Source organism: Sesamum indicum, linkage group LG6 (assembly GCF_026168435.1).
Source record: "Sesamum indicum cultivar Baizhima isolate 11 linkage group LG6, ASM2616843v1, whole genome shotgun sequence".
NCBI classification, from domain to species: Eukaryota; Viridiplantae; Streptophyta; class Magnoliopsida; order Lamiales; family Pedaliaceae; genus Sesamum; species Sesamum indicum.
In genome coordinates, this window is record NC_142662.1 from 18,293,037 (window position 1) to 18,305,883 (window position 12,847).

At 30.3% G+C, this 12,847-nt stretch overlaps 1 protein-coding gene across 2 annotated transcripts; it reads right to left on the reverse strand.

Moving 5' to 3' along the window:
- Positions 1–1,605: 1,605 nt before the first annotated feature.
- Positions 1,606–6,310, reverse strand: LOC105164191 (AT-hook motif nuclear-localized protein 1). Of its 2 annotated transcripts, none has more exons than XM_011082795.3 (5): positions 5,350–6,310; positions 4,207–4,277; positions 3,833–3,964; positions 2,318–2,479; positions 1,606–2,233 (listed from the first exon to the last, which is right to left on the reverse strand). In XM_011082795.3, exons 1-5 carry the CDS (start codon positions 5,750–5,752, stop codon positions 2,006–2,008), a joined length of 996 nt encoding a protein of 331 aa, XP_011081097.1. In that variant the 5' UTR covers positions 5,753–6,310; the 3' UTR covers positions 1,606–2,005. The 2 variants fall into 2 exon arrangements, with proteins under 2 accessions (XP_011081097.1, XP_011081098.1); XM_011082796.3 differs by having other exon boundaries at positions 4,207–4,274; positions 5,350–6,309.
- Positions 6,311–12,847: the final 6,537 nt, after the last annotated feature.

Sequence of the window (12,847 nt, forward strand, 5' to 3'; positions counted from 1 at the left end):
AGCTAAGTTAAGGTACTAAAAAAAGAATTTTTCCTAATATCTTTTAGGGATCATTACACTCTTCTGAAGTTTAGTGTAATTATAGCTAAATCCTTTGTGATTTAGAAAATTACATTTATCACCCATGAGATTTGCTTCCATCTAACAAATAATTTCCCCCGTTAGTCAAAATTTATTGAATGTGTTGATATTTAAGAAAAATTGAATAAAAATTTATATTTACCGTAGATTGACTGATTGATGACTTATTGCAGGTTGAACAATTTTTTTCGATTAAAACTATTTTATAACGGTGAAGATATACGTCCTCACATGTATTAACGAATGAAGACGTATGAGGTAATTTGATCATAAAAAATTATCTGACCTATAATAAATCAGCAATAAGTCAATTTGGGATAAATATAGATTTTTTTTAGATTTTTCTATTAATATCAGTAAATTCGATAAATTTTGACTAATGAAAGAACTTATTTGTTAGACAGAAACAAATCTCAAAAGTGTTAGATGTAATTTCTCAAACCACGTAGTTATACCAAATATCAAGGTATGGGAGTTTAATCATCCCATTCTTTTTATGGCATCAGAAAATTCCGTTAGATTGATTAACCGAAGGGCAATTTGTAAGACATGCATAACTTACAAGGGAAATTTATGTAGTTTAAATAATAAGAGGGGACATCTATAAATACCCGAAGAATTAGGGAAAGATAGTGTAATTAACCCTATCATAAAATAGGGTAAAAGGCAAACACCCCCAACGTATAAAGTCATTTGCACTTTGCTCCCCACCTTTTTTTTTTTTACACTTATCCAACTCAACCTTTTAATTTTGTTGCACTTTGCATTTTTCAAAAAATAATGATAGAATATTATGTTCACATGTATGCACACACCAAAGAGCAACTATGAATTCAATAAAATTATAAATGTTAAATCTAGACATCCCTCAAAGTGTGGGATCATTAGCACTTTGCCCTTGTGACTAAAAACCATGATAAAAACATTTGCTATGATTTATAATCATAATAAAAATAATTTTCATGATGAATAATTTAAGCACAACGGGCTATTAACTTAGTGGTAGAGCACACCCTTGATAATTGCATTGTTTTGCTTGGCTATAAGGACTCTCAACCACAGTTCAATGTGTTCATCGACGCCAAATCCTGAATTGTGGATCATCCAAGCACATTAGCATGGCATGCTCCTCCTGTTTGATCCGAGGTTTAAAACCAAACCTCTCCTCAAGAGGGGATAGATGGGGGTGATTCGGGTGAGATTCAATGTAAATTTAAATTTTTACATCAATTTTATTTAATTATAATTAATAATAATTATTATCATGATTTAATTCCTAGTCAATAATATTTTTTTTCTAGTGTTAATAAATATTAGCAACAAATTCTCCACTCTACACATATTAAACCCAATTCATATTTCGACAACCAAAAGAAAAAAAATCATGCAAAAGAACAACATCAAACAAAACTCACCGCAACAAGGATGATCAAGTGGTTCAATGGTGACACCCTCTTTATAAGAGAGATCATGAGTTTCACTCCAAAAGGGAGTTGAGAAAGATTCTTCTTTAACAAAAACATAAATAAGTGAAACAAAGTACCAATAGTGACTTCGCTATAGCTGATGAGGTTTAACATTAATCTCTGCTCCGACTGATCGAAAGTACAAATTCAAAACCAATGTAAAGGTGCCGAAAGGTCCACAAAGAACTCCAAAGACTCTACGTCAATGCTAGACGAAAACTAACAAGCATGTTCAAGTAGGGTAAAATTTTACATCTAAAACCGTTCTACTACGCAGCGGAAGGGAGGTATAAAAAACCGAACTAATGAACTAAGTTACTACACAATCTTGCCCCAAATTTGGCATGCATGTCGAGGTTAAGAGGCAACTAACAAAGAGGCGAAGAGATTCATGAAACGGGAGAACGATGAATCTACGTCCAATGCCAATGTGGTCAGTAAAATCAGAAGTATTGGGCTTACTGTCCATGTAAAGTTATATTGATGTCGGCGGGCTTACTCGTTGTGTTGGGGGGAAGGGGCGACCAGCTATCTCCGCGGAAGGAAGACGACGTATTGTATGTATCCTCCGTCCCAGCACTAGGGATAGGGATAGGGGCAGCAGGTATGATAGTCATGGACTCGGGTTTGTGTTTCTTGGTCTTCTGCTCCAGATGGTTACCGGCCAGAAAACTTCCGATTACAATCTAGTTCATAAAAAGAAACATTCATTTTGTTAGAAGTGAGAGAAAATTCGGTCCTGAGGGAGAAGTAGAAGAAAAATGGGATACCTGCACGGGACTGGCGGCTACTAATAAGCCTGCGACTCCACCACCAACAACACGGCCATCTGGACTAGCCAAAGAAACGCTCATACCACCTGATCTGTTTCTCATTCCTCCCGTCTCAGAAGGCATAAACGATCCCGATAAAGACAGTATCTCAAAGCGACCCTATAAGACAGAAGCATTAAAACATCAAATGTACTGGTCACTGACAAACAATTCCATTAACTGAAGTGTACTAGCATGACAAAAAAAAGAGTAACATGATTTGCTCCCATACATGTAAACATACGACTCATAGCTGCTCCGAACAAGTTGACTTACAAGAAGCAGCATTTGTATTTCCTAAGATCAGCATATATTTCGTCCAAATGACTGATTTCACAAATCCAAATTATTCCATCCAAACATAATCTTATATGCCTACATAAGAGGACTCTATCATTTAATAGGCAAATAACCATTTTCACATACTTCATTATCGAAACAGACTCTATTCACACAAAACTTGCACTGGCAAAAAGCTCGAGTTCATAGTTTTCTTTTAAATGATATCGTTATCTGCTATCATATAATATAAAACAATACATCAATTAAACAGTAGTGGAACTATGGTCAAAGAGTAAAATGATATATATCATCCACATAATATTTTCCGAAAGAAAAACACGACAGATGTAAAACAGCAATTAGATAACAGAGGCATTATCGAAGAACTGCTTTCTTAAACAAGAAATTATTAGTATGATACTTTGTGAAGGACTCCATGTATATAAATATAAGTGATTCAGGTAAATCTATCATGAAAATCACTCGCTTGAAGTTGATTATGTCCCAAGGCAATAATCAATTTCAAGATTGTATTTTCATATTGACAAAATATTAAAAAGAAGTACCAGCATTCCAGCCACTTAAACGAACCAACGTGGAGGAAAAAGAACAAATGCAAAGCCTACATGATTTGCAATGGTATTTGCAAGCACATGCTTTTGAATTGAATCCAGGATCAAAGATAGTTTGATGAGGAAATAATGTATCATCTTCTGAAGTAGTGTTTGAAAAGCGGAAACAAGAATTAGCAAGATATAGATCTGTTCATCAAGATCATGGAGTGGCCCTCCAGAGTATGCTGAAGATTTTGGCACACAAAAAGGAAGTGGTTGAACAGGAAAAGGACTAGGTAAAACAAAACAAGATAAAACTACGCATCAAGGAAAAGAATAGTAAATGAACTAATTCGAATCTCAATTAACAAACAGCACAGAAAAATATTGATTCAACAAATAAAAATGAATAGGAGAAGCAGAACTTGTCTAGCCACCACAGAAAGCAAGCAAAAGTTGCATCAAAGTCATCACAACAGGGTCAAAATGTCAAAAGAATGTTAAAACAAATCAATTTGGTAGACTTTAGAAAAGCACATTTGCAGAAAGACCGTGAAGTGCGTAAAATATTTAACTAAGCTATCTAAATGAAAAGGAAAAAAAAATACAAACAAAAACAACAACTTAAATGAAGCACCTCATATGTCAATGTACCACCAGAAGAATCAGGTTGACGAAGAGTTACGCTTGAAACGACACCGTTTGCCGAGAGAACACAAATTGCCCGGGGACCTTGCTGAGAGAAAGATATAATCTTCATGGTCACATCCTAAACCACCAAAGAAGTAATATTAACACCGAATTTCAAATTCCATCTTTCTCTAATACAGAAATGAATTGCTGACTTAAGCAACATCAGAGGTAATGATATGATATAAGAACTGTAACCTTATCCCATTTTGCACCAAAGTTCAACTTAACAACATCGAAAAACTAACTTGATAGTTATTAACTTCAACTCGAAAGATACACTTATTTTATCATAAAATGCAGATATCATTAAGAGTTTACCTCTCCAGCATTGACAGTGATTATATGCGGCATAAAATTAGCACCAACAGAACATGAAACCCATTCACCTGCTAAAAAGTAAAAGATCATCAATACACAGCAACGAACGAGGAAGTGAAAGATACTTTCACTCTACTGTAAAAATGTTTATACCAGTTTAGACAGCATAACCACATTATGCACGCAATAGGAAATACATAAGAGAGTAATATTCAAGTGATATAAATTAAGCACAACTTGAACTTTACATGCATTGCACCAAATATATTTATGATCCTTGAAACTCGAGATAATTTCATTCAATTACAAACATAAAGCATAATATGATGCATGGGAATAACTAATAGATAAGACATAAAAATCACCAGCATGACTAAAATCTTTTGCAGATTTCAAGGAAAGGGGCAGCTTAGTATACAATAATCTATAATCAGCTAAAAATTTTGATATAAAAGATAATGCATGCTGCCAAATTATGAGCTCATTTTCCCTCCAACAGGGCAAGCGAATAGTTCAACAGCTGCAACCAGAATCATGTAAAATGGCTACACATCACAATAATACAAATATCAAAGGATACACACAACTCAGCAGCAATTTTCTAGTTACTTCGACTGCCAATAATAAACACATTTTGGATTGAAGTTTCAAAATGTCATAATCCGACAAAAGTATTAGTCACTTGGCAAGAGAACGAAACCTTTCCACATAAGGAGACATGAGTCACTTTTGTAAGATGAATACCGAATGCTTAAACCGATGCTTTAGTGCAATTACCAGGTAGTTCAAGAAAGCAATTCCCTCAAGCAGACCCATCTCTACAAAAGGAAAAACTCCCAATAACTTCCATAATTTCAAGATTCCCTCTTTCCCACACTAACCCAAAAGCCCACTTGATTCTCAAGACCGCCCATTTGATTCTCAAGACTGCCCATTTGAAACAAGATCTTAGTTGAAATATCCATTCACAGGCCCCACTCCTTATCCCCTCCTATACCATATGTTTATATTTCCCACACGAAACTCGAATTCATACAACGCAAGCGACCAGATCGACACACAAGACAAAAGCTTCATTGGCATGCATGCAAGTAACAATAAACATACACGCATAGTAAAATTGCAGAATTATGATTTCATTACCGGAACCCTCATTCTCCATTCTCAGCTGCTGCAGCTTGACACCCGAGCCAACGGACCGGACCTTTCCACGCTTCCCGACCGCAGAGAAGTCGATCACCGGAGGCGGGGCGGAGGAGGAAATCGGCTTCGGTGAGAGAGCCATACCTACTGACCCATCAGGGCCATACTTCCTAGGCCTGCCCCTTTTTTTCTTCAAGGTGGTGTCGCCCCCCACTCCGGCAGCCCCTGACTGCGGCGGAGCACCAGAAACTGGTGCTGGGCTTACAGTGATAGCTAGTGACGCTGATCCAGTGACCTCAGGTGGATTTTCAGTTGTGGTCCTAGGAGCCACATGGTACTCCGAGGGAGCATCTGATCCCACCACTGTCACTCCACTGCTACTCAAAGTATTAGTACCTTCCATAAATTAAACTTCAACAAACAAACCTCGCTCTCAACTTTTCTTTAAAACCCCATTATTTTCTTGGAAGTAGAATCGCACAAGCTGTCGAGATTTCTATCAAATTATAAAATGAACCCAGTAAACTAAAGCAAAAAGAAAACAGAAAATGCCTGAAAATCCAAAAACCCAGTTGCGAGAACTTAACAAGATTCAACTTTTTCACTCAAACAAGCTTTACCAAGTCTGAACAGAGCTGAAAAACTACTCTGAGATCAAAGTGGAAGAAGACAACTGTGACTGCTCCTTTTTCACTTTTTTTGCCAAAAATATTTTAATCAGAAGCAGAGCAAAGCAAATGAAAGAGAGTAATGAAAATTATAGAAGAAAAACAAGATTTTTGGGTTGTAAGAAAAGAAAGAAGTTGAATTTTGCAAAAAAAGAAAAGAGAAGAAGCGAGATTTACAAGAGAAAGATTGAATTTTTTTAATGTGGTGGTTGATGAGAAAAATGAGAAGAAGAAGAAAACAAGTTTGAATATTTTGGAGTTAAAGCCAATTTAGGTTCCCTAATTTCCCTCAGATTGTCCGAATTGGGATTTAAAATAATGGCAAGAAAATATTAAATATTGGGTCATTAATTGTTAATTATTTGAAATCAAGAATTTTATGTATTTGGGTTAATAAAATGGTTGGAGTCCGGTTTGGGAAAAAAAAGATTTTTTTAATATAAAAAAAAATAAAAAGTAATTGTAGTTGGGAAAAGTGAAATTAGGTTGCCAAGGCATGAAGACAGCCATCACTCTCCTTTATAAAAGATTATTAATATTATTAAACACATGGCCATATATTTTTGTATTATCATCTCTATATATTTATTTTATTTAAAAAAATATTATTTGGTATCTTATACAGATAGAAAGGAAATAAACAGATAAAAAGGAAAATTATGGAAAAATTATGACTGCAATTTTTGCTTTTTCCCATTGTATAATTAGAATTAATAATCGATTTTTTTACTCTTTTATTTTCTTCTTTCCTCACACCTTTAGGGACATTCCTATGAATATATCAATTTAATTTCGATAGATACAAATTTTTTATTTGCTATTAGAGAAAGTATTTCAATAAAATTGAAATTTTTGTTAAAAGTTAAATACTAAAATAATAGTTACATTTCTAAGTTTTTAAGATATATATATACAAATAATATAAAATTAATTAATAAATACAAAATAATAATAATTTTGAATCAATTGGAGTTGAATATCAAATTAAAAAAAATATTAACCAAATATCAAACGATTTTTTCCATTCGATTTTGATTTGTACTGAATTTAATTACAATTCCCCCAACTCGAAAAAACAAAATCAAAGACTGCAAAGTTAAGCTTGAGGTGTCAATAGGGCTTAACCTAGTTAACGAAACTGAGTCCTCATAACATTATAAATTATTGGTTCGAACCCTATTATATACGTGGGATGTTGTTCTACTGCATAATAAGTTTTGTCTGTTGTAATAGTAAGTGTTATTTAAATTTTGTTTATTTAATATTGTAAATTAGGCTACGACTATTACAATAGTCTTTATTATCTATTGATATTTAAAAAACATATTATAAATAAATTGTTTTAATTAATAATTATTGATCGCTTCAAATAAAAAAAAAAAAAAAAAAGGTTAAGTTTGAGGTTTGAATATATGAAATAGAATACATAAATCTACCATAGTTGGAGTGCGTTTGGTCCCACAGTTGAAACTTTTAAAATCATTTTAAAAAATTAATTACAATCACAAAGTGTTTGATAATTGCTTTTGAGTTGTTTACATATAATTGCTAAAAATGTCAGGTGGCTCATAAGCACTGCATGAAAGTGAATTGTCCCTCTCATTTTCGTTTATTCTTGTTTGTTTGGGTTACAAAAATGGGAAAGTATGAGTGGAGTGTTATAAATGATTTGAGATGAGTGCAACATATAATTATTTTAAATTTATTTGAATTGTTGTCGGGTTTTAAAAATTATATTTTAATTTGGTTTTATTATTGATCAGTTGAATTTAAATGAATTTAAATTGACTTAAATATAAGTCGAATATGAATAATTTAATATTTTTTAAGTATATTTTATTATTACACTAATCGAAATAAAACTTTATCGAAAAATACATTTTTGTTTAATTTTGGTTTGTTAAACTTAACAAATTGAGCTTAATTGAACTTTTATCGACCGATTTCCGTATTGATAGTGTGATCTGTTATTCAGCCTATATAAGTGACCCCCATAAATCCGTCGGAGAAGATTGTGTCCATGCCATGTGTGTCAGCCGACGTCCCTATAGTTGACTTACTATCGCAAGAGCCAAGGTCACATGAGGAACAACATACAGGTCATGGTGTATGTTTAGCCTCACCAAATGTCTTGGCAAGAATTCGAATCCACATTATGGGTGTGATAACGTTCGACCTTAGCCACTAGTCCATGAAATTCTTGAATTTGAACTGATCCATCGGTACTGTTGGATTATAGTCATCAATGAGCTAGGAATGTTCGATCCAATGCATTGTCAGCCATATATATAATTATCCGAGAGCATTTGGATGAGCTTATAAGTTTTTCAGAACATCTTATAAGATGTTTGAAAATTACAAGATCCAATATTAAGATATTTGGAGTTTGTAAGCTTCTTTTGAAAAAGTAAGAATTTTTAACATATCTTTAAATTTTGATCATATTAATTATAAAATTATCATTATTAATATTTTACAAGTTCCATAATATTAATTTTTAGATGGTTCAAAAGTTTATTTTCGAAATAAAATTTAACATCTTATAAGATGTATGACTTATAAGAAATTTTAGATAAATTTATCCGAACACCCTCTTTGTTCCTTTCTTTATCTTGTACATATGGAGCTAATAAGGAAAAATTTCTTTTTTCGTAACGGAAAGGGTTTTTTACACTTTTAGTTTTCTTTTTTTTTTTTTTTTGAAAAAACACATTTAATCTTCCAACTTTCAAGTTTTTAACACATTTATTTCCATAATTATGAAATGGATAAATTTAGTTATGCAATTATCTATATTTAAAACACATCTAATTTTTTATTTTTAGAACTTGACACATAATTCTGAAGCTATTTGGCAATTGATGATTCTGGGAGAAGAAAAAAAGTAGGAATAATTACACTTTCATCTCTTAAGGTTTGGTGTAATTACACATAGATCTCTCTGTAGTTTGGAAAATTACATCTAACAATCCTAAGGTTTGCTTCCGTCTAACAAATAAGTCTTATTGTTAGTCAAAATTCACTAAATTTGTTGAGATTGACAAAAAAAATTGAATGAAAATTGATACTTACCGTCGATTAACCTATTACTGACTTATTGCAGGTCAAATAATTTCTATTGGACTAAATACCCTTACAACAGTGAAGATATACCGCATCACATGCATTAACGCGTAAAGATGTATGAGAGTAATTTGATTATAAAAATATTTATTTGACCTTTAACAAGTCCTTACTAAGTAAACTGGGGGTAAACATAGATTTTTTTTTTTTTCTAATTCTTTTGTTAATATCAGCAAATTCAGTGAATGAGAAACATATTTGTTAGATAAAAGCAATCTTACGGGTGTTAGATATAATTTCCCAAATCACGAAGGGTCTATGTATACTTACACCAAACATTAGGAGAGGAAAGTGAAATTATCCCAAAAAAAAATATGTATTCACGTGTGATTAAAGCTGGTGAAATATGGATAAGACAATTTACACTTTCAATACCTAAATCCTCAAATTTCCCTATTTCTCTCAGTGTCGTCTCTGTGGATCATTTAGCCTAATAATATAATGTCTTTTTCCTAAAAAAAGGAAAAAGATTTCCAACAAAAGACCTAATTCCTCTTCGATGTTCATCAATTTAACCCTACTATCTATAATTTAATCTTATCCTATTATTGATCTACTCTCAAGCTTTATTTATCTTTTGAACGTGAAATTTGATCTCTGGTCCGTAATAATATTTTTGAACCCGATCAACTTTACTTGATGAAAACACACACTACTGATTGACGTATTTCTAATAGCATGTGAAAAGTATTAATTTATGTGTTTATCGAAGGAGTTTTACGATTGATTCAGAGAAATTAGGGTTTTTTCTTGAATTGGATTGAAGAAAGTACAGTTTGAATAAGGGGATTATTATTGGGATTTAGGGTTTTGTTGTTGCTAAGAAATGACCAAATGTGTTAATGTTCCTAGTTCGTAAGTTTTTTTTTTTTTTTCTGTTATTTTCAAAAAAAAAAAAAAAAAAGAACTTGAGAAAAGCAAATGTGTCACAATTACAGAACCAAACATGAAAATTTGCATTTGCAAGTTAATAAAATTTAGGGTAAATTACTACAACCTTTTTAAGATTTCATATAATTACAAATATTTTTTCATTATTCGAAAAATTATCAATAATTTTAACCGCCCTCTAACTTTTAACTCATTTCGTTAGATTTTTATCCATGTTTTGTAGTAAACTTATCAAAATGCCCTTATAGATTAAGAATTATAATTTTATTTATTTTTAAAATTCTTTAATCTTTTTATTGACTAAGTGGATAATTTTTTTAATTTTTTCATCCACCCAGTACATTTTTTCTTTTTTTGAAATGTAACAAGGGAATAATTGACAATTTCATACCTTCATATCAAGGACAACATAACTACATCAAACATCAGGGGATATTTGTAATTTCTCAAATAACGATGAGGTATTCATAATTATAGCAAACCTCATAAGAGATTGTTGTAATTTACCCTAAAATTTACAGTCCTAAAACACACTAAATCCACAATTAAAGATCGATAAAAGTTCGTTTAAATTTGATCCTTAATCAAACAAATCTCCAACATTTTCCATTTTTTTTGTAAATTTATAAATTTGATTACAGCTCAATTGGATTAGGAAAGAAAAATATAATAAAATATGCTTTAATTTACCCCATGTATAAATTAATTTTATAACATGTTACTAATATATAATTGGCTGAATTTTATAATTAATGAATAGTACTATCTTACAAGAGCAATATTTATTATATTATCTTAGGGAAAAAAGAAACAAAAAAAAGTTGTTATATTGAAATTATTAATTTGTGGTCCAGACGCATTGACCAAAGGAACCCATATGCAAGTTCATGAGCATGCTGACACATTTAGAATTAAATAAATTATTTCTCATTACAGAATAATTAAGATACCATCAAAAATCAAAAATAAAAAAAATATTATATTATTAATAGAATATGAATATAAATAAATAATAATATATAATAATAATAGAGTATGCTGTAGATAAGAACGATGCCTCCTCTTTTTCAGAATTATTTAATTAATATGCATAAAATATTATGAGTGTTAGTGGTTTTAGCCTTTCATTTCTCTAATCTGAATTTTTAATAATATAATTATAATGCTCTTACCCAATCCTTCAGAATTTCAATCCACTTTAATTTATTATTGCAATTGTAAACTTTTTTAAGAAAAAAAAATACTATAGTTGGTGCTTTAACTTTTTTTTTTTTCATTTTTAGAAGTTAAAGAAAATTAAATATTATGAATATATTTTATAAAACTTATCTAATGATCTGAATGGTTATAAAATTTTAAGTTAGTAATTTTTTTTCTTAGGAGTTAAATATAACTCTAAGAAAATTAAAACTTAATCATGTTTATTAAATATTAATAATTAGGATTTCAGATAAAAAGTTGGTAAAATATACTTTTGAAATAGTTTTTTTGGTGAATTTCATATATATATATATATATATTTCATTTACAAGGAGTAAAATTATATTTTCTCCATTATATATATTTATATATAATTTACCAAACAATCTAATTAAAAAGTACATTCTACCAACGTTTTGTTCAAAACTCCAATTGTTAATAATTAATAAATGTTGTTATGATTTACTTTCTTAAACTTATTTTTAACTCCTAAAATTAAAAATTATCGATCAGATTTGTAATTATATTTTTAGATTATATATATAACTCTTACAAAATGTAGTCATAACCTTTTCTTTTGTTACTTTTAAATACAAAATAAAAGAGACCATCTGTTTTAAGTTAAGCTTATTTATTATTATATTCACAAGAGTTCATAATTTTCATTATTCGCAGAAAATAATTACATCATATTTAGAAAACAAAATATATATATATATATATATATTTCTTTTGCCTAAAAACATAATTAATTTGATAATTTTATAAATCAGCAGACTAGAGTTAGAAAATTAAAATTAAACAAACCATTTTACCTTCAAAAAAATCAAAATCCTGCCATATTTTTTACTAAAAAAATGATTAAAGGGGCCAAACAGAGATAGAACTTAAATTTAAAAATGCTAAAGTCAAGAAATTAACTTAAATCCCCATTTACTTCTAGATTCGACTAAATGGATATGACTATTTTCAATTAAATGAATGGTAAGAAAATTCATAATTAATGGCCCTTAATGGTATTATTTTTTTTAAAATAATAATGGAATAATTTGAAATCCCGTTTAGAATTAACTTTTATTTAATTTGTAAAAAAACTTTCATTAACTTCAAAAATACCGACAAACTGGGTTAAATATAATTTTCTCCCCTATATTAATAAAAAAAAGTGCGAAAAAATTCCTATGAAAAAACATACTGCAATTCACCCCTTGTGAATTTACGAAAAAAAATAAATTGCATTATTTTTTAAATTTACACTTTATTTTTTTACAGGGACTTTTTTCACAATTTTTTATTAACGAGGAGATAAATTACATTTAACCCCGTCAAACCACATAAGTGATAAGCCTGCCACACTAATAGATTTTCAAGATAGCAATCACCAAGTAATGAGATCTTCTTAACCTTGGAAATCTTGATTTTATTTACAATCTAAAATTGTCACCAACATATAATCCGTACATATTTTTGTTATACTTATATGTTAACATTATTTATTTTAATTTGTATACATGTTAGTCTTTTTTTTTATTATTATTATTATAAGTACATCGATTACAATTACAATCATTCATGTCGATATCAATATCTAACAAAGACTATTACAATAATCATAT

Excerpts from the sequence above, each read along its gene's own strand:
- LOC105164191 (XM_011082795.3), bottom strand. The coding sequence starts at position 5,752 with ATGGAAGGTACTAATACTTTGAGTAGCAGTGGAGTGACAGTGGTGGGA. Across the intron at positions 2,480-3,832 it reads GTGGTACATTGACATATGAG|GGTCGCTTTGAGATACTGTC; the intron begins GTGCTTCATTTA and ends TCTGTCTTATAG. Across the intron at positions 2,234-2,317 it reads TAGCCGCCAGTCCCGTGCAG|ATTGTAATCGGAAGTTTTCT; the intron begins GTATCCCATTTT and ends TTTATGAACTAG.